Source organism: Molossus molossus, unplaced genomic scaffold (assembly GCF_014108415.1).
Source record: "Molossus molossus isolate mMolMol1 unplaced genomic scaffold, mMolMol1.p scaffold_m16_p_6, whole genome shotgun sequence".
NCBI lineage: Eukaryota > Metazoa > Chordata > Mammalia > Chiroptera > Molossidae > Molossus > Molossus molossus.
The window spans coordinates 93,518,805-93,540,831 of record NW_023425399.1 but is presented as its reverse complement, the minus strand read 5'-3'; the positions used below and the strand labels follow the sequence as shown (position 1 = coordinate 93,540,831).

The 22,027-nt window shown below is 37.5% G+C and overlaps 1 protein-coding gene across 1 annotated transcript in view; it reads left to right on the top strand.

The window, feature by feature from the left end:
- Nucleotides 1-20,914, top strand: part of RIT2 (Ras like without CAAX 2) — a 316,712-nt gene extending 295,798 nt beyond the window's left edge. The window contains exon 5 of the mRNA XM_036245390.1: nt 20,432-20,914. Coding sequence (XP_036101283.1) covers nt 20,432-20,662 — 231 coding nt within the window. The 3' untranslated portion in view covers nt 20,663-20,914. The remainder of the gene's footprint in view (nt 1-20,431) is intronic.
- Nucleotides 20,915-22,027: the final 1,113 nt, after the last annotated feature.

Below are 22,027 nucleotides of genomic sequence, written 5' to 3'. Positions count from 1 at the left end.
TGTGATACTTTCCTGGCAAATGTATCTAGGAAAAGGGAACAATATATTCATAAAATATATGTAGTTTTAAATGTTTTAAATGGCTAGCGTGTACAGTGCATTGGGTGGTTGGCAACTGGGTGAATGTGTATTATACTCCTGGAAATGGGACATGAGAAAAGATTGATTCAAAAATATAGGATGGACAGGCATGGATTGAGAAAAGTAAGAATAATAATGAATTTGAGAAATCACTGAAAATGGGGGGTAGAAATAATCTTAGATATCATTTAGTCCTCTTCCTTCCTTAATTTTTAGATAAGGACAGTGGTGGGAAAATTAATGTGATCATCACGTTGTCTTGAAGAACAAGAACTTAGCTCACATTTTAAAAAATGAAACTCATGTGTAAAAGTCATTTCTAAGTTCCCACTGATTTCCTCTTCCCTGAAGCATTATTTAATCTAGATTATCTATTTCCCAGACATTTTAGGGTTCCCACATTAGACCCACACAAAACAGATGTGTTATGGTACTCATCTTGGTGATAGTCACCAAGACCATAGTTTAATAACTATGTATTGAGGCTTACTATGTACAAATACAGTGTTGTTTGGTTACTTTATTTTTTTTTTCCAAAAAATTTATTTTATTTTATTTTTGAGACCACAGCATTATGGTAAAGAGTCTGGCTCTGGCTATCATGCCATCTAACTTGCTGGGCATTCCACTGATTTCTTTCAATAACTAAAATATTCAATAATATTTTAATAAATTATTCAATATTTATTGTGTAAAATGTATGTGAGACACTATGCTACTATTGGTACTATTGGTTACTTTAAGATGAACAAAAAAACACAAATGTCCATAAGAGGTTACATGTGATGCAAAATAAATTTAGACTAACCCATTGAAGAAAGCTTATCCATAGGAAGCAGACTGTGATAATAATGATATAACCAAGTGTATATTTTAGCTTTATGCATTTTTGCTTGTGTATTTAGCAGAGAAATTAAAATGCAGTGGCCCAACTATCTGCCTTTATCCTAACAGAGAGAGTAACAAGCTTAGTTAAACAACCTTTCATGTCTGGTGGGAAATGCATCCTTTGAAGTTAGAAAAGTAATGATCTTACAACCAATGTTTTATGGTTGTTGCTGCTATTTATCTGTTTTAGAGATACTTTCTTGTCACATATTTTTTATAACAACAAAGCAAAATGGAGCCATCTACTCATATTTCTACTCTATGAGTCATTTTTTCAGTTTAAGATTCTACAGGATGAAAACTGTGTTAAGAAAATAAGACAGCACCATCTTCTGAATACAATCAGTGGTAAAACCGTTAATGAAGGAAAAGAGGAGATTACTCTGAATGTCTAAGGCCAGTGTAAGGACAATAATTAGAAAATCTAGAGAGAACAGTTTATTCTTAACATTATTGACTTTCACCCAGTGAGAGATTTACATTATGGTCTGTAATCTCTTCTATGTGAATAAAATCATTACTGGAAGTTTCCATAGAAAGGTCTGTATGTCCCATCTCACAGGAGAGTTTTAGAAGCAATGATGTCCACTATCATTCACAACACTGATGTCTATCATTCCATGATTTAGCTCTCTATATAGCATGGCCCACACTTAGACCAATTATAATTCAGAATTTTTTTTGAATTCGATACTGATCTCAAGAGCAATTTTAGGTTGCTTTGATAGTTTATTTCCCTCTCATAATATGTGACTAAGAAAAACTGAACCCCTCAGGCAAGTTTTATATTAATTGGGAGGAGGGAAGTTTATAAAGTTCATTAGTTGTCAGTCAGCTTTAGGAAATAACAACAATGAGGTTTTCAAGTCAATTTGATTATTATCCTAGGGATGAAGGAGACACAGAGGGGAATGGAACACTGATTGTGTGCCCATGAAATTTACTCTGTGTACAAAGTAAGAAAAGTGGTCGTTGTTATAAAATATTGAGTGATCAAAAATCAAATTTTAGGGAATTAAAAAAAGGGAGAAATCATACTCAGTCTCAGAGGTCAACAAATACTTCATGAAGCAGAGTTAAAAACATTTTAGAAAAGCCTAAGGGTTAAGTAGAATGTTGAAGATATAAAGATGAACAAAAAGAAAAGGAATAAAATAAGATAATGAAGAATTTTAGGACTTTCTGTCCAATAGCAGATCTGGTAAACACTGAGCTCACCTCTTCCCAGTGACCACATTACAGATACATGTACATTATACAACAGTCATCCTTGAGAACCACCTGAAGGCTAGATGAACAGAAGACCTATAACCAAGTATATTAAGAAGCCATGACTGAAAGTAGTGGTAGAGTTTTGGAGCAGGCTGTTCCCAAACCCATAGTGTGATGATTAAGAATTGGGAAATCTTGGCTGCAAAAGTACCCCCTGAGGTGAGGGGGTCCCCAGCCCCACACAGGGCTCTCCTGCTCGGGGCACCAGTGCTAAGAAGAGGAATATTTGATAACTGATTGAAAACCAGCCAGGATTTAATCTGAACGAGACAAAGGGCTGCTGGAGTCCCAGACATTTCTCTTGAGGAACTAGACATGGACCCACTCGCTCTGGGCTCCAGAGCTAGAATGGCAGTTTGAAGAGTGCTAGGGACATAAGAAGAGAAACCAAATTGATTGACTTCAGAGTGAGGGCTGGAGGGGCAGGGGTCAGTGTGGGTTTCTCTCAGGACAGAAGTGTTGGCAGATGCCATTGCTCCTTTGTTAAGCCCTCCCCCCACCCAGCCAATAGGTGTGGGTGGGTGCCAAATCTGAGTTCTCCATTACCCAGGCTGTTTGTCTTACCCTGGTGATTCCCTAAGTCTCTGACCCAACCAACACACCCACCTGAGCAAAACTGCTACCATTGGCTTTTCCACATTAGCAGCCTGCCTCTGCTCATGCACTTTCCTAAAATCTTTCAAAGGTCTAAACCCCCAAACGAGCAGTGGCTGACCTCAGTGTGCCCTATACCTCTTGCTATGCAACCCAAAGCCCAGCACAAGTGGCAACCAGTCTCAACTTGCATTGCAACTCCCATCAGGTGGCTCTAAGTTTGGGATAAGCTTTTGTCTGTGTTGGCCTAGAATACTGCTTCAACTAAGCAGCCACAAACCTGGCGCATAAGGTGGCGGACCTGAGCTCTTATTGTGGTGCCCATCAAAAGGTCCCAAACCTGGCAATAGTGACAGCATAATATCTCCAAAGGGCCTCCAGCACAAGTGGCAACCAATTGCAATAGGAGGCCCAAATTTGGGGACAAGTGGCTGCTGGTCTTGACCTGCACAGGAGCCTCTCCCACAAACCTCCAGAATTAATACAGTTGGTAAATGGCTTCAGACCAAAACAGTACCACCCAACCAGCTCCACAAATGATAGTAGGGTAGGCATGGCTGACACAAGCCCACTAAAGCAACCACTGCGTCATGGGGTCAGCACTTGCACAAGGGTTTGTCTGCTGTGTCACATCAGTCAGCCTGAGGGTATTTTCCAACCACTGATGTGCTAGCAACAACCAAGGCTCAACTACAACAGATAACTGATTCATCACCACAAAACAGTATTGCAAGAAATGTTAAAGGGACTTCTTTAAGGAAAAAAGAAAAGATAAAAATGAAAAAGAAAATTCTCACTGACAAAAGCAAACATTTAGTAAAAGCAGTCGAATAACCAACTACAAAGCCAGTACAAAGGTTAAGAAATACACATAAATATGTACATGCAAAAGATAATGATAAAAAACATAACCATGGAGGAAGTAAAAATTGTAGTGATTTTAGAATGTGTTAGAACTTAAGTGACCATCACTTGATACAGACTACTATAAACACACCTTGGTATGTATGGAGCACATGGTAACCACAAAACAAAAATCTACAAGATGTGCAAGAAATAAAGAGAAAGGAATACAAATGTGATACTATCAAAAGTCATTAACATATAAGAGAATGAGAAGAACTACAGAAACAATAAGAAAGCAGTTAATAAAATGGCAATAACTACATAATTACTTTAACTGTAAAGGAATAAATGCTCCAATCAAAAAGAAAGACAGAGGATGGCTCAATAGATAAAAAACAAGATCCACACACATGCTGCCTACAAATGACCCATTTCAGATTGAAAGACAAACACAGAATAAAAATAAAGAGATGGAAAATGGTATTGTATGCAAAAAAAAAAAAAAAGCCAAGGTAACAATACTTCTATCAAACAAAATAGACTTTAAAATAAGGGCTGTAACAAGAGAACAAAAAAGAGGTATTTTATAATGATAAAGGGATCAATCCAACAAAATGCTATAACTTCTAATCACCTATGTACTCAACATCAGAGCACCTAAAAATATAAAGCAAATATTGATTGATATAAAGGGAGAGCTCGACAGTAATACAGCATAGTAGGGAACTTTAACACTCTATTGACATTAATAGACAGATAATGGAGACCAAATATCAACAAGAAAACAGTGACCTTAAATTACATATTAACCAGATTAACTTACTTGATATTCTGTTATAGTTACTTCCTATTCAAGTGCATATGAAACATTTTCTAGGATAGACAACATATTAGGCCACAAAACAAGTCTCAATAAATTTAAGAAAACTGAAATCATATCAAGCATCTTCTCCTATCACAAGGGTATGAAACTAGAAATAAATTACAAGAAGAAAACTGAAAAACACACAAACACGTGAAGGCTAAATAACACACTACTAAACAATGAATGTTTTAAACAGTGACATCAAAGAGGAAATTGAAAAATACCTTGAGGCAAATAAAAATAAAAACACAACCAAAAATCTATGAGACACAGCAAAAGCAGTTCTAAGAGGAAAATTTATAGACATACAGTCCTACTTCAAGAAACAAGAAAAATCTCAAATAATGTAATTTTAAAGGTGCTAGAAAAGCAGTACAAACAAAGCCAAAAGTAACTAGGAGGAAGGAAATAATGAAAAGATCAATAAAACCAAGAGCTGGTTTTTTGAAAAGATAAGCAAATTGATAAACTTTTACTCAGAATCATTAAGAAAAAGAAAGAGAGGGCCCACATATATAGAACGAGAAATGAAAGAAAAGTAACACCACCACCGAAATACAATGAACAGTTACATGCTAGCAAAGTGGACAACCTACAAGGAATAAGTTCCTAGAAACATGCAATCTTCTAAGACTGAAGCAGGTAGAACACCCAAATTTGAACAGACCAATAATTACTAATGAAATCACATCAATAACCAAAAAGCCCTAGACTAGATGGCTTCACAGGTGGTTTTTACCATACATTCAAAGAAAAATTAATAACTATCCTCAAAATACACCAAAAAAAAAAAAAAAAAATCAGGAGGGAAAGTTCCCAAGTTCATTTTACAAGGCCAGCATTATCCTGATACCAAAACCAGACAAAGACACTCAAAAAAGATTATATGCTAATATCCCAAATGAACACAGAAGCAAAAATCCTCAACAAAATAGTAGCAAACTGAATTCAGTAATACATTAAAAAAATCATACACTGTGATAAAGTAGAATTTATTCCAAGCATGCAATGATGGCTCAGTATCTGCAAATCAATGAATATGATACACCACAAAAACAAAATAAAAGATAAAACTAATATGATCAGGATCTGGCAGGTGTGGCTCAGTTTGTTGAGTGTCATCCTGTGCACCAAATGTGGCTGGTTCAAATCCCAGGCAGGGCACATGCCTGGGTTGTAGTTTTGGTCGTCAGCATGGGGCATGCATGAGGCAGCCGATGGATGTTTCTCTCTCTCCCTTCTTTTCTCCCTAAAATCAATAAAAACATGTTTTTTAAAAGAAATTGTATGATCATATATCAAGTAGAGAAAATGCATCTGACAAAATCCTAAATCCATTTACGATAAAATGTCTTAGCAAAGTGGCGATAGAGGTAACTCAATATAATAAAGGTCATATGTGACAAACACATAGAAAACAAGCACTTATCTGGGGAATCACTTTGTAAATTATATAAGTGTCTAATCACTATGTTCTACATCTGAAGCTATGTCAACTGAAATTTAACCTTTTTTTTAAAAAAAAGTAACATTATCATGGTTTTAGACTTGCCACTAGATTTTGATACTAAATGCATTAATAAAGTATTACACATACTATTATTTTTTATATGTTTTTTTTTTAAATTTGAGAGAGAGAGAGAAACATCAATAGGCTGCCTCCTGCACACCCCACACTGGGGATTGAGCCAGCAACAAGGGCATGTGCCCTGATCAGGAATTAAAACAGTGACCTCTCAGTACATGAGAATGCTCTACCAGCTGAGCCACATGGGCCAGGTCAACAAATATTATTTTTAAAAATTAAAATATAAAAGTAAAATAGGATAATGGAGGAAAACAAAAAAGGTGAGGGACAACAACGGGGAAACTGAAACACTATCCAGGTCTTTCAAAAGACTGCGGAAAAAAGGCAACTCCACCCTGCATTGATTAAACACAACTGCAATTGCTTTTGGAAAAAAAGAGTTATGGTTTTAGCAAAAGGCTTTTATGATACATTCAATAAAATACGCCCAGAGGAAGATTTGACCACTTTGACGGTAGAGCAGGTAATAGAGTCAACTGTATCAAAATATTTCCAACAACAGAAAGACCCCACTCCTTGTGACCTTTGTAAAGGCAAGAATCAGACTTCTTACTCATCAGGACTACATGCTAGTCATATATATTAAAGGAATAAATAAACCCAAAAGTCCAAATCATAGTACACTGACTATGTATTAAGCATGTGAATTTCTGTTTATTGTGTAATTTATATCTCTTCATAACCCCATTTAGATGTGGACATTAAGTATTAGACTAAAACTAGTAAGTAACACAGATGGGATTAGAACTCAGACCATTTGAGTTCAGAAAGCATCCTCTTAAATAGGGCATTTTTCTCCCTTGTGTCTAGTGAGACCTGCTGTTTTGACTAAGGAGACTATGTTCTCAGCTGCTTCCGGGGAGGGTGGAGACAGATAATGTCAGTGAGCTGACAAGTCACTGCAGTGATAGTGTTGTTTGCAACGTGCGCTGACATGACCAGAGTCTCCGAGAATACAGGCATCACCCTCTTGGAGATGCAGTCTCAGGCTGCTGCTTCTTAACAGACTTGTCAAGATTACCTTCCTTGCGTTGGTATGTTGTGTTCCCAGCCATGGAGGCAGGTCATGCTGTCCACCTGGGGAGGGATCAGCAACTAGGCTTAGGAAACAAATACGTGGAGTTTCTAAGGCCACAGGGGTGTTTCCTGTAGCAGTTAAAAGCTGTCATCTGTGTAGCCACTTGAATCTACACATCATTTGTTTCCAATCCAAAGGGATGGGAACTTGCAGATATACATTTTATGATACAAGAACTGTAAAGAATTGGAATTTAATACAGTGAAAGCCCCAGATCCAGGTGTCTGCAGTTCTCAGTCACTCTCTGACTAAATAGTGGGACATGGCAGCAGCCCGTCATCCCCACACCCAAGCAAACCTGATTGCCTACGGAGGTTTCTTCTCTAAACCTTTACTTCCAGTGTGCTCTCTTCCAAAACTCACTTGTCCCATGCTCTGCCTCTGCAGCCCCAGAGTCCTTGTGCACTAGATGAAGAGCATATGAGGTGGTAAAGAGAGCCCTGGGTTTTAGTGCAAATGAAAACATTGAAGAAATATCCTCTCTTGGAAATCTAGATATTCCCAAACGGTTTTATAAAAATATTTACATAAAAATAAATTTGGAGTGTCAGATGCTTAGGGACAATTTCAGTTATAAAACTCAAATTCTTTTCTGTGCAAGTGGAAGCACCTTTGACAAGAGGGTCACTTTACATAGGATTGCATACTAAGTGTGTGCCTGCAGAAATGAATCACTGACAGATGTTGTAGAAGAAACACATGTAATGATTTGGTGGCTTGAAGTAAAAGGCCATTGCAATCCTCAATTATTTTAAGGATAGTCCATACTCTTTAATTCTCGTAGCCTGACTACATCAGGTCCGGAGTGTTTCATTAGTCATTTTTACTAAGTACATATTTATTAAGTATATTTTGTGTGGTAGAAGTTTACTGACTATATTACTACATAATCTACAGTAATCAGCATAATAACCATCTGAAGGAAATATGATCATTTTTTTTATCTTAAGAAGAAGGAAATTGAGTTACTTATCCAGAGTAAGAGATGAACCTGACTTCATCTAGTACTAATAGCTGTAGAAATGACATCAGTAATTTTGAGCACGTATTATGTGCTACTGACTATGTTATTAGTGATGAAGAATCACAGAAATAACCTAAATTGCAGAGCTACATGTCTGCCTCTATGTTATGGAAATGTCTCTCTGGCTATAGTGTTAAGGGATAGATTTGAGGCTGTCAAATCTGAGGGTTTGAAAATTATTTAGGGGATAAATAAATAAAACTCTGAATTAAGGCAATAGCATGCAAATGGAGAGAAATGTCAACATACAGTATTAAAAGGATAGAAATAAAATGACTTGCTTAGCAATTTGATTTAGGGATGGGGGCGCTAGAGGGATCTAAAAGGACCTCAAAGATTCTCACCTGGATTACTGGGAATATTTGTGCCACTAGCCAAAATGCAACATTTTGGGAGGAAACATAATTAATTTGATGACATTAATTTTGAAGTGCTTATGGGACATTCCAGCGGAACTCCCCAGCAGGTAGTTGAACATGTGATTCTGCACTTAAACTGAGAGTTGAGTTGTGAAGACATCAATATGTCACTCTTGAGCACAGTAATGATGACTAAAGCTATGGATCTGAATAAGAATATATAAGGAGCAAATTTCAAATGAGAAAGAAACAATGTTAGTCTGGCCAGTGTGGTTCAGTGGTTGAGCATCGACCCATGCATTAAGAGGTCGCCAGTGCCCAGGTTGTGGGCCAAATTTCCATTGGGGGGTATGCAGGAGGCAGTCAATCAATGTTCTCTCTCATCCAAGTCTCTATCTCTCTCTCCCCCTCTCTCTAAAATCAATAAAGAAAAAGATTTTTTTTAAAAAGAAACAATGTCTGGACAGAAACCATGGCCATGCAAGTAATTACAAGAAGAGTGGGATTTTCAGGACATTCAGACAGGATATTATGAAAGAGTAATCAGAGATTAGAAAAATCAGGAAAGAAAATTGTCACTAAGTCAAAGGAGAAGAATTTAAAGAAGGGAGTAGTCAACTTGTCAAATGTTACCGATGGTGAAAGATTATTGTAAGCATCTATTGGTTTGGGCAGCAAGGGTGATAGTCATACCTTTGAAAACCATTTTATGAGTGGGTGGGAAGGAGGCAGAATCCTGATTGTGAAGGTGGATATACAAATCAGAAGTGATTAAGAGAAATTGGCATATCAATCTATAATGTATTATTTTTGAGATCGTGCATCATTTTCTGACTCACTCTCCTGCCTCAGCCTTATTCTTCCTCTTTTTACCTTTGTACAAATACTCCCCTAAATCTCAACCAGCATGTCTCAGTGGTTGAATGTTGACCCATACACCAGGAGGTCACCGGTTCAATTCCTGGTCAGGGCACATGCCCAGGTTGTGGGCCAAACTCAGTGCGGGGCATGCAGGAGGCAGCCAATCAATGTTCTCCCTCATCAATGTTTCTATCTCTCTCACCCCCTTCCTCTCTCTCTAAAATCAATAAAAAAAAATTGTTTTTTTAAAACACACAAATACTTTTCTAGATAATCTACATTTGATGGTAAATGAAAGAACAGATATAAGAAGATAACTAGAATTGGAGTGTTAGAATAGGTGACTTGCATATATTTTCTGGGGAAAGGGGGCAGTTAGAGAGGAAGGATGGAAATATGGGACAAAGGGGGAAGAACAAATCCTGCAGGATTGACAGAGACAGTAAAGAGGACTCAGAGGCTTGAAGAGAGGAAGATGACATATCTAAAGATACAGGTGAGCTTCTAGGTCCTAGTCATTGGACAATAGCCACTTTTTTTGGATGTTTTTATTTCCTCAATGAGGTGAAGGAAGAGGGCAGGAGCATCTGCAGAAAATGAGGATAAGGTCAACGACCTAAAAAGGGAAGTGAAGATTTTGAAGAACTAAATGAGGAATAGGCAAGAGTAATGGCTAATAATAGGTAAAATGATTGCCAAGGGCACTGATAACTCTGCTTAGATTGAAAACTAAATTTACGGTAGTACCAACAAGCTCAGGCTTATGCATTTTTCAAAAAATATCCAGCTCCCTGTCTGTGGATCCAGAACGTAAGGAATACTGTTAATTTTTCCCTTGTGTAGATCTCAGAATTAGAACTTCTATCAAACTTATTTTGTTCAGGTCCATCCTTCTTTTCACGGTACACCAGTTCCAAATATAATCCAAAAGGATACACAGGTTGACCCTGAGCTTGAGGAACTTGGATACTTCTGGCTCTTCTTTGGACCTCATCAGAGTCACCTGTCACTGGGGTCCCTAGACTCCATTCAAGAAGCATCATGACCCAGGTTTCTTTTCTTTTTTGCTTAGAGTTTCTGCAGTGCATATGCTTCTTTTTCTAGAAAGTATATGTAATAGGGCATTTGTGATACCAAAAATGAGTTTTAATGTAAAGAACTTAAATCCTTAAGCAATTCCAGGGAGGAATTCGCTTCTGAGCTCTCTGGTTCATTAATGGACAGTTTCTGCTGTAGTAATTGGTTGGTTTTTCCTTGGTCACCTTTCTATATTTAATTCACCCACATATTCAAAGAAGAGATAGGGAAGATGTTTACTGAGTATGGCTCAGGTGCAAAAAACACTGAAGTATTATTTGGGGATGCAACTTTCCTTGTTCTCATGGTCTTATGTCCTATAGGGATCCAGACATGATACATTTATACAAACTATTACTTCATTTTAATGGTTATGTGTTAAAAGAATAATAAATATGTTCCTTCTTTCTATTTATCAATGTAATAAATTAACCATTGAGATATTTTTTCATGCTTAAAAAGTAGAATTTTTGGCCCCTTCAAAAACTTAATTATTCATAATAATGAATTCCCTTAAGGTTCAGGAGAATCATTCATTTAATATATATCAAATATACACATTTATTTATTAGTGCAAATATATGAGGATATTCTTAGGCATGCACATACATATATCTATACTTATGCATATGTAACTCTGCATATATATTTCATATACTGCCTAAGTTTATTAATTTATTTATAATTTTAACAAGATATTTTAAAAATAAAGCCCATAGGAGAAAAATTCAAAGAAGAAGCCAGATATTGCTGTTAGCAAAATATTGAGCATTAACCTTGTCCTTTTTCCCTTCATAGCAACTACTGGCTGCCATGGCAACCTTTCCCCCCCAGCATACCAGGGCTTCTTGGATGAAAAGCACAAGGCCTTGGAGACTTCAAATGTCTCCTATACAAAGCAGTCTAAACCCTTTACCCTAGAGCCATTACCATCCTGTGCCTCAAAAGGCCTGGCTATGTCATTTAATTTATTATGTCTTGCTTTTCTCTCCATTCAATCAATCTCTCCAGAACAGCAAGGGAGAAAAAAATTTTACATTTTCTTGCACAGAGTAGGCACTCAGGATATAGGCTTTTTTTTTTTTTTTTCTATAATTCAATTGATGGGTACCCAACAAATTTCATATGCAACGAAGTAAATTAGGCACATAAGCACACTAATTTCTTCTGATTGTGTTCTTCATTCACTTTGTCCTCTCAAGCTTTGGTCTAAACCCTGTTAAACACTGATGATCCCACAAAAGCTCCATTATCACTTCTGCCTCAGGCCACAGTTAGTCCTATCTGAGACTTCTTTCTGCAATCCCCTCCCACCAACCTAGGTAATTCTTTCTTGTCATTCTGGTCTCATAGAAGGCTCCCTCCCTCAGGAAGCAAGAACCACTGGTAAGGGCCTGGGCACTACTTATAAATGCTGCCTGAGTGCCCCATGCAGGCCACTGTCATGGTCATGATCACTGTGATCTGAAATTTCTATATTTTTCAATTTCCCTAACCAACAACTAGTTCCTCTATTGATTGTAATCACGGCTGTATTCCCATGACCAGGGTTCCAGTGGTGTCCATCTATAAATATCAAGTTCCTATTAAGTGCCGGCCACTGTGCTGGTTTTGAGGTACAGTGATAGACAAGGCGAAACCTCTGCTATCACAAATCTTATACTATCCTGGAGGAATATAGAAAATAAACACATGAACAAAGTAGCAAGATGATTTCAGAGAGTAACTAAGTGCGCAAGAAGAAATAAGGCAGAGAAATGGTATAGAATTACTGGCAATTTAAGGAATATGTTTTAGAGAAAAGCTAGGCATGGTATCTCCGTGGAGGTTTATTTAGGCTGGGACATGCATGATAACAAGAATACCACAGTCTGAGGCAGAGGAAATAACACGTGCCGGTACTTAAAATCAAGAAGATTGCACTGAGCATATGTGGAAGTATATGGCTAGATGTAATGCGCAAGGGGACAGTAGTGTGAACTAGGCATGGAGAAGTAGACAAAGGTCACATCAGGCAAGATTTATAGGTCATGGTAGAAAGTGGGGAAAAAAACTGAAGCAGGGCCAACATTTGTTCTAAAGGAGTTGGAAATTTCCTCTGACCTTCTCGTCAGACATTTAAAAAAAAAAGTAACATTTATTGGGTGTGCACAGAATGCCAGGAACCACACTAAGTGCTTTTCATGTAATAGCTCATTGAATCCCATTAACAATTCTAAGAGAGAGGATTTTAAAGACGAGGAAATTGAAGTATGGAAGAAAGGCTAAGCAATTTTCCAAGAGCCGATGGCTAAGAAGTGGTACAGTCAGAACTTGGATCTTAGTAATCTGATTCTAGAATCCATACTTGTATTTATTGTGGCAAGATTGTGTCAAGTACCTTTCTGGAAACCACACTATGACACAAATAAATTTGGAAGCAACACGTTAGCTTTTGGAATTGCAGTTTGATGGACCCATTATATTGGACTCTTGGTCACCAGTAACTATTCATGGGATATTGTTATCAACACCATTAAGATTAAATATTTAATGAACATCTGCCACAAATGTTCATGGGGATACAAATGGACAGAATATAGCTACCTTGCACTTTGTTTGGTGAGATAAACAACTAAATTACAAGACCCATAAAGTCCCCACATGGATGATGAGTTTCAAAGCAAAGCCTAGGCCAAGAAGATCACTAAGTCTGGAAGAGGTATGGAAGAAGAAAAATGAAAGACTTACTAGACAGAGGGAAAAAGCAAACTGGAAAGATGGATGTAAGGAGTTGTAGGTTTTAAGGTGTAATAGATACTCCATGTGACAAAGGGAGCCACACACAAATGGGTAATGAAAATGGCTTCATTGACTCCTCCTCTACTTTCCCTGATCTTCACCCTTTCCCGGGGTATAAAGGAAAGTTTCACGGGTGGGGAAGTTGGGGTAGAAGCGTGGTGGGGCTCTGTGTTCTTAAAGCCAAGGTATGGAGAGCTTTCCTTTCTCCTTGACCTGGAGAAGTGTAGAGGGATGCTGGCCCTCTTCCTTGACAATCTCTCCTGAAAGTTAGAGGAACTTGCTAAAAAGAGACGAACATCTCTTCTCCAGTAGAACCTCTCCTTAAGTCACACACTTGTTTTCTACCCATCTAGATAAGAGAATTGGATAAACATAGCAGGACAGAGGGAGCACACTGGGATGAAGCAACCTGTAAGCCCAGTCTTTGGTCTGTCTGGCAAGAATTTCCCATGGTCAGTGATGCGGCTGAGGGCAGGACGTGCTTGTCAGTGCTTTGCTTGTTTTGATTTTCCCTGCAAGGTGTTTGATGTGACATCTGAACACATACCTTGTTATTATTATTTTAATTCTCACCTGAGGATATTTTTCCATTGGTCTTTTTGATAGAGTGGGAGGGAGAAAGAGAAACACTGATGTGAGAGAGACACATCAGTTGGTTGCCTCCCACACAACCCTAACAGGAGCCAGTATCAAACCTGCAACTGAGGCACATGCCCTGGACTGGGAATTGAACCCATGACTCTTTGGTCCGGGGGCAAACACTCTAACTGCTAAACCAGCCAGGGCTAATCACATACCTTTAAATTCCGAAAGAAAATAATAAGTAATTCACAGACTAAATAAACTAATAAATAAATCAAAAGCATTTACATCGGAACTGGTCAAGGAAATTGATCAGGCTACTTATATTGTTAAAACTGATGAAACTCCATTACATAACTATGCAAAATGAAAACTGAACAATCTAAGTTTGGGCAGCTTTCCCTTTAAGTTGACAAATAGAATGTTTTGGTCCCACATTTTCCAGGAAACTGATTCCTGTTACCTTGATGTAGGATCTGTAATGAAAATTAATACGTCCGTGGGTAAGAATAAAGAGAAATACAGACAGGGACACATTAAGAAAATATACAACAAATCCCAAAGACTTTGTTCCGTACACTGAATGTTTTAACAGTGCCCAGCAGGCTTAGCCACGAAGATATTTTGCTTCTGAAGCTTCTCCTGGGATAGTCAGACCCATCTTTCTGCCAATCTCTCCTCATTCAAGGTTAGCAATTATAGCTGAGCAGTATCAGAGCTGCCTTTTGTGCTCCTAAGAATTATATTGCCTACTTGACAACCACCATTACCCTGAATACCTTTACAATAACTTAATTTAAATTTATTTTTACTGAGTTCAGGTAATAGATTAAAAAAAATGTAAAGAGCAATGAAGCTCCTGAAGTCAGCACATTATTGAGAGTGAAACTCTAATTGACCAACTTGCCATGCCCACTAGCAGCTGAGCCGGGACGAGAACAGGCTGTGCTTGCCCTGGTCTCGCATTAATGCCCATGCAGCTGTGGTCTTCTAATGCCGCCTCTGGCAAATGGGAAGAGGCATTTCAGGGAGTACCTGGCATATCCCACAGTGTTCTTCCTCGGTGAAGAGGTCATATATATTAAAAAGATGGCTCCCCTGGGTTATTGAAATTTTCTATTACTTGTATGAAACATTTTTCTTTATCGCTTTTGTTTTTCTGCCCATGCTTTCTAGGGCCTCCAGGTGGCACCTTTAATCACAGACTCCCCTTTGCAACTGAGGGGCATGGCGGTATCTGCATCGACCGCTCCTCCCCGCCCTAAATAATCTTTCTATAAGAGTTTCCTTCCCCTATGTTTCTGTATGTACTTATAATTTTCTTTTTATGTAAATGCAATATAAACTATTCTATGCCATTTGTTTACCGTTTAAGAATCATCTTATGTTAAAACACCTCACATCAGAATAATCAATTGCATGTATGGAATACTAGCAAAGGGGACTGGAAAGATCCCATGAAAATAGCAAGAAGGCCTAGAAACAATACTCCATGGACGAGACTAGAATTTGATGGTTATTTTACTTAAATACATGTGTGACCTTGAACCATTTGTTTAAGTTTTCTGGGACTGAGATTATCCATTTGAGAAATAAAAAAATTAATTTCCTAATAACACTGTGCTTCTTTCTTGGCAGTTACTGTATGATATGGATAAATATTTATGATTGAAAGTATTCAGTTTTACTTAAAATTTTAATAAATAAGGTATAATATATTATATTATGTTAATTACCCTGGTTTTAAACCATAATATAAAAGATGTTACTTCTTGTTATGTTATTCTGGTTCTGAACCAATCAGAACATCATTACTGGATTCAAATTATTTCTAATGATACTGTTGAAATAGGTATGACCTTCAAGCCCAGAATCTGTAAAAATTATTTTTTCTTATATGTTTGGACTCAAGTTCTTCCACTGAATTTATAGTATATCAATTCTAACATCAAAGGTACGGATGGCAAATTTATGGCTTGTCCATATTAATGTGTGATGGAATTTATGGAAACTTGGAAATGTATTTTTAAACTATGCTTTCACTTTTTTCTTAAAAAATAAAAAGCTTAGGTCCTGATCTAATACAAAATTTTGAAGGTTTATAGAAGAGATTAAATAGTTTACCATGGTTTAATTTCCATTTAGATTTCTTTATAATGAATTTGAAAATTACCTAGTTATTAAATTAAATAACATAAAATTAATATTCTAATTCTGAATTGAAGAATACATGCAACTACATTTCATGCTTTGAAAAAGAGGGTTCATAAATCCTATATCACTTCCTCATCAGTAGTTACTGAGTTAATTGTACTTAAATCTGCTATAATTAATACAATGGGCAGTTATTCCAACCTTTCAAGGTGTTTCATTGTGTATGATTTCAATAAGAATCTTAGCATGGAATTTGTCTTCCAATTTTATTTCAGATTAAGATTGACTATTACATTGGACTTTTTAGTAAATGTTGATGTTGCCAATGATTTGTAATGTTTGCATTTTTATAATTAGGAAACATTTCATAAATATATGTTTGTATAGAGATATTTTTCAAATGTGTAACATCGACATGAAAGGGACACATTGAGTGGCTGCCACCCTCACAACCAATCAGGGCCGGGGACAAACTGCAACCGAGATACATGCCCTTAGCGGAAACCGAACCCGGGCCTCTCTGGACCGCAGGCTGACGCTCTAACCACTGAGCCAAACCTGCCAGGGCTATAAAAATCATTCTAAACAAAGCTTTAGATATCCCACAAGTTGGAATACGTTGCATTTTCATTATCATTCAGTTCCAAATGTTTTATAATTTTCATGCAATATCTTTTAGACTTATTGACTATTTAGAAGTATATTTTTCCATAATATTTGGGAACTTCCTAGTCACTTTCATATTGAAAAGTCAGAGAAAGGCAAGTACCACATGATCTCACTAATTTACAGAATATCATGAACAAAATAAGCTGTTGATCAAAACAGATCCAGAGACATGGAAGTAGGGAACAGACTGGCAAACCTCAGAGGGAAGTCGGGAGAGGAGGATGGGAAGAGATAAACCAAAGAGCTTATATACATATATGCATAACCAATGGACACAGACAATAGTTTGGGAAGGCAGGAGGGGGGTAGAAGAAGGGAGGAGGGAGTCAATGGGGGTAAAAGGGGAGGACATCTGTAATACTTGCAACTATAAAACTAATTTCTAGCTAAATTCCATTTGTTTGGGAATATGCTAAGACTTTGATTCTTAGCAATGTTTTAAGACTTTCAATAGCTTAGCATGAAGTCAGTTTTCAGTGTTATTTTGTTCAAACTTTCTATATCCTTACTGACTCTTTTGCCTATTCTTTTTTGTTGTTGTTAATCCTCACCTGAGGTATTTTTTTCATTGATTTTCAGAGAGACTGGAAAGGAGGGAGGGAGAAAGAGAGAAACATTGATGTGAGAGACGCATCGACTGGTTGCCTCCCACATGACCCTGATCAGGGCAGGGATTGAACCTGCAACCCAGGTACACACCTTTGACCAACAATCAAACCTGTGACCCTTCAGTCCCTAGGCAGACACTCTAACAAGTGAGTCAAACTGGCCAGGGCTTTGCCTATTCTCTCAGTTGCTGAGGGAGATGTGTTAAAATCTTTCATTATTGCCCTGGACAGTGTGGCTCAGTTAGTTGAGCATCACTGAGAGAGAAGTCACTGGTTTGATTCCCAGTCAGGTCTCATGCCTTGGTTATGGGCTTGATCACCAGTAGGATATGTGCAGGAGGCATACCATAAATATTTCTCTTCCTCTCTCTGAAATTAATAAAAAACATTTTAAAAAACGATTTGTCCTGGCCAGTTTGGCTCAGCAATTGGAGAGTTGGCCCTGGACTGAAGAATCTCTGGTTCAATTCTGGTCAAGGGCACTGTTCAGTCCTCGATCCTGGTGGGGGTTGTGCAGGAGGCAACCAATTGATTTTTCTCTCCCTCCCACTCTGTCTAAAGATAAATGGAAAAATATCCTCAGGTGAGGATTAAAAAAAAAATCTTTCACCATAATTTTGGATTTTAGTTCTATGAACTTTTCTTTCTTATAAATGAAAGCTATACATTTTAGTATCTAAAAGTTTATCAGTATATTATTTCATGATAGACTTGTCTTTTTATTATTATAAAATATCGCCCTTTAACTCTAGTAATTTTTTAAAATTTACTATCTACTTTGTTTGATACTATGTCAACATCCTAGCTTAATTTTGTATTAATTTCCATTCAAATTTTAGTCTTTCTATATTCTTATATGTAAGGTGTTTCAACTACAAGTGTTTTTTCAGTAATTCCAGAGGATCTTTGACTCTTTTAATCGGAGGATTTTGTATTGCATTTGCATATAATTGATTTTGCTGGATTCTGTTATTTCTGTAGAATTCTTTGTTTTACTCTCATCCTTCCTTGTGAGCTGAGTGTCCACACTGCTTTATTGACTTTAGGTTTTTCTATTTGTCTTTTGACGATGGGGAAGTAGGTAACATTCTCTCTCCCTCTCTCCCACCTGCTTTTTGTCATAGGAACATTATATCCCAGATAATAGTGTTGTTTCCGTCTGAGTCCCAGAATAAGGAGATGAGAGAGACAAACTGGAGCCCAACCAACAAACAGCCTGGAGCTCAGCTGCCACAGTCTAAGCTTCAGTTGCTAATGGGCAGCAGGAGCAAGACAAATATTTTCACAAGCCATGGAGATCTGAGGCTGTTTTTGTACTCATATTGCCCAATAAAAGTTTCTGAATCTAAAAAAAAAAAAAAAAAAATGGTACCAGAAATGTGGTGTTGCTATAGAAAAACATGAAATATGTGTCATTAACTTCTGGGTGTAGGAAACTGTTACAGGAGACTGGAAAATAAAGAATAACCCAAGCTATGCAGTGTGAGAACCTCTGGTAAGATTATCACCTGTGATTTCTTGGAAATAAGACCAGTTACTTAATAAACTTATTACCTGGTTAAGCTGCTGTTAGACAATGTTAATCACTTCAGTTGGATACTTTTAGCTGTATTCCTTAAGTTATTAAAAGACATAAATAAGATCAAGAAAGAATTGGTGTATTTGCCAATAGGAAAGAAAGAGAAAGGAGAGAATTCAGACATTCTTTGTACTCATCTGTTTATCCGCCCTTGGTGAGGTGAACCTATCACAGACTAGAAAGAACCTGGCTTTGGAATCAGGTAGACCCATTTCCACATTCCTGCTCAGCCACTGTGCTCTATCAGTTAAGAAAGGCTGATTTAATTCAGGCTACTAACAACTCCAAAATGTCAGCAGCTTAAATGACCCAAGTCTCTGTCTCACTTATGCCACAATCCAACACAGGGCAACTAAAGGTCCACTCATCAAAGCCCCAGTCACATTCACTCAAGTTCCAGACTGATGGAGGTTCCAGGTCACCATATACTTCCAAAAGGTACAGATATAAGTATATAAACATCAGGTTAACTTGAAGGAAATGGAGACACCAGTATGGGCTAAAGGCTGTTGGACATAATTCAGTAAAGGCAACCTATTCCTGCTTTCTTAGAGCCAACATGAATGTTCTAGCAGAACTTAACAGGAGTGCTACATTTTGAACAAGATTATTAGCACCCAGCCACCGTGACATGTAATCCACTGTTTAAATATTTGTGCATCATTCATGTTTACATCTTAATTAATACTTACTAAACCCAGGTATATTTACTAACCATCCTTTTAGCTCATCTAATGGTGATTTAGGCACCAGGCACTGTGGTAGACATGAAAGGGATGATAAATAAAGGCACAGTCTCTGATCTGTTTATCATCTCTAGAGAACCTATTGCAATGGCATGAGCCACAACACTCTAAGTGCCACCAAAAAACAAACAAAAAACAAAGCTCTAAGCCTGTTTCGAAAGCTCAGCAAGAGAAGGGTTTATTTATCATAATGGCGGGGGTTTGCTTTTCGTTTTCACCTGAAGATTTTATTTCAAGTTTCATGACAACCTCATCATGACTTACTCTTCATTGAAAACTCAGACCTATAATTAATAACAGATAGTTACAGAGTTTCAAATGTGTGCTCAGCATGTTCAAAGCACCTTGTATTTATTGATGATCTTATTTCACTCTAACAAAGAACCTTTCAGGTATCATTATTGTATGTTACACATGAGAAAACCGAGGCCAAAAGGTTAAGAAATTTGCCCAAGTTTGCAAAGCTAAAAAGGAGACCTGGGATTGGAAACCAAGCAGTTTTCATCAAAAGCCATGTTTTTGACCATTGTGCTCTTGTTACTTTTTTTCTGAAGTCTGAAGAGTTAATTTCCAGTTCCCCTTTAATACGTTCTAATGTATTAAATGACTTCTCATTTGTTCTCCAGATTCAGAAATTTTAGAAACCTTCTCTTAAAATATATTGTCACATTTTACTTTCTTTTTTAATGTAACAGACCCACAGCCTGGTAGAGAATATGCTTTTTGATCTAAGCATCTTTTCCTTTCTCTCTTTTAAATATCATTTATTTTCCCCTTAGGTCTCTACAGAAGAAGGCTTGGGTCTGGCCCGAGAGTATAACTGTGCTTTCTTTGAGACCTCTGCAGCCCTCCGATTCTGCATCGATGATGCCTTTCACGGGTTAGTGAGGGAAATCCGCAAGAAGGAGTCGGTGCCATCCTTGATGGAAAAGAAACTAAAGAGGAAAGACAGCCTGTGGAAGAAGTTAAAAGGCTCATTGAAGAAGAAGAGAGAAAACATGACATGCTAGCCTTACTTCTAACTCCTTACTCTCTCCCTTTCTGAATTTTATCAGCTGGACAGTTTCAGATGTTGCATTCTGTCTGTCTGTCTCTCCCTCTCTCATATCTGTCAGTAGGTAAAAGCAAGATCTGTGTAACTGTACCTCTTGAGATAGTTTTGTTTTGCCCTTAACAGTTGGGTGAGTTTTGTCAATCAGCCAGATATGCTGTTTAGTTTTTATAACATATGACTAAATAAAATTGACATTCGAATTGACTCATTTCCCTTCAAAGAGTCCAGCTTCATTTGGTATGCTGTCTGGTTATAAAGGAAATATTCAAAACTGCAGACAGAATGATAAAAGGCTCAGGGGATCTGCCTTTGCCTGATAAGACTCTGGTTGTTTACATTCCAGGAATGTCAGTAAAAATGAAGAAGCTCAGGAAATGATTCAGAACAGGAGTCCACACCCTGGTATTTCTTTAAATGTGGTGCTTTCTTTTAAATGCTCCATAGATGACCCTTGGAGGAATTATTAATAATAGAAACTGGTTGTGGGTCATTGGAGGACCAAAGTGAAATATTCCCATATTTACAGTGCTCTGCCCTGTTAAGTTTTGGCAAAATTGTCAGTGAAGTCACTGGACTGAGGCAAAGGGGTATTGTCTTTGTGTCGGGAAGAGATGGCTACAATGAAGTGGGGGGTTCACATACTCCTTAAAGGACACCCTGTTAGCTGTCAGAGAGGAGTCCTTCTCAGGGTTGTTTCATCTGCAGTGGGAATGTCTGCAGAGCAAGAGGCTTGTTAACTCTAGAAGCCCTAAATTTTATTTTGCCAACATTTCCTATCTTCTACTCAAACCATGCAACACTACCAATCAGGGGGCCCTTTTCTTGTTCCTTTGACAACAGATCATATTGTAAAAGGAAATTGCCCATTCACTCCTTTACCCCATTGTGTGAATTGATTTATGCAAATTCAAGCTCAGAAAGCACCCTATCAGAAAGGACTGTTCTGAAAGTGTAATAGACAGATGCTAAAAGCAAAGCCATGAATGGACAACTAAGCTGAGAAGAAATCTATCAAACGAATCTTTAGGAATTGGGGGTAGTTTTTATTATAAATTATAGACAAGGAATGATGAAGAGCTGACCATTCAACATGCAAGCTCTTCTTCCTTTATTCACAATGCCCTTGCTAATTGCTGAGAATGCAGGAATAAATCAAGGTGGCCTAACATCTAGCTAGAAGACTACCTCAGCTAAAGAACAGTGAAGTTATAAAATTTTATGTGGGAAGACAAATTTTACACAGTAACATGGGTACAACTGCAAAGAATTGAGAGATTATAATTTTTCAACTGGTGTACTAAAATCCCAGCTTTCCAGAATA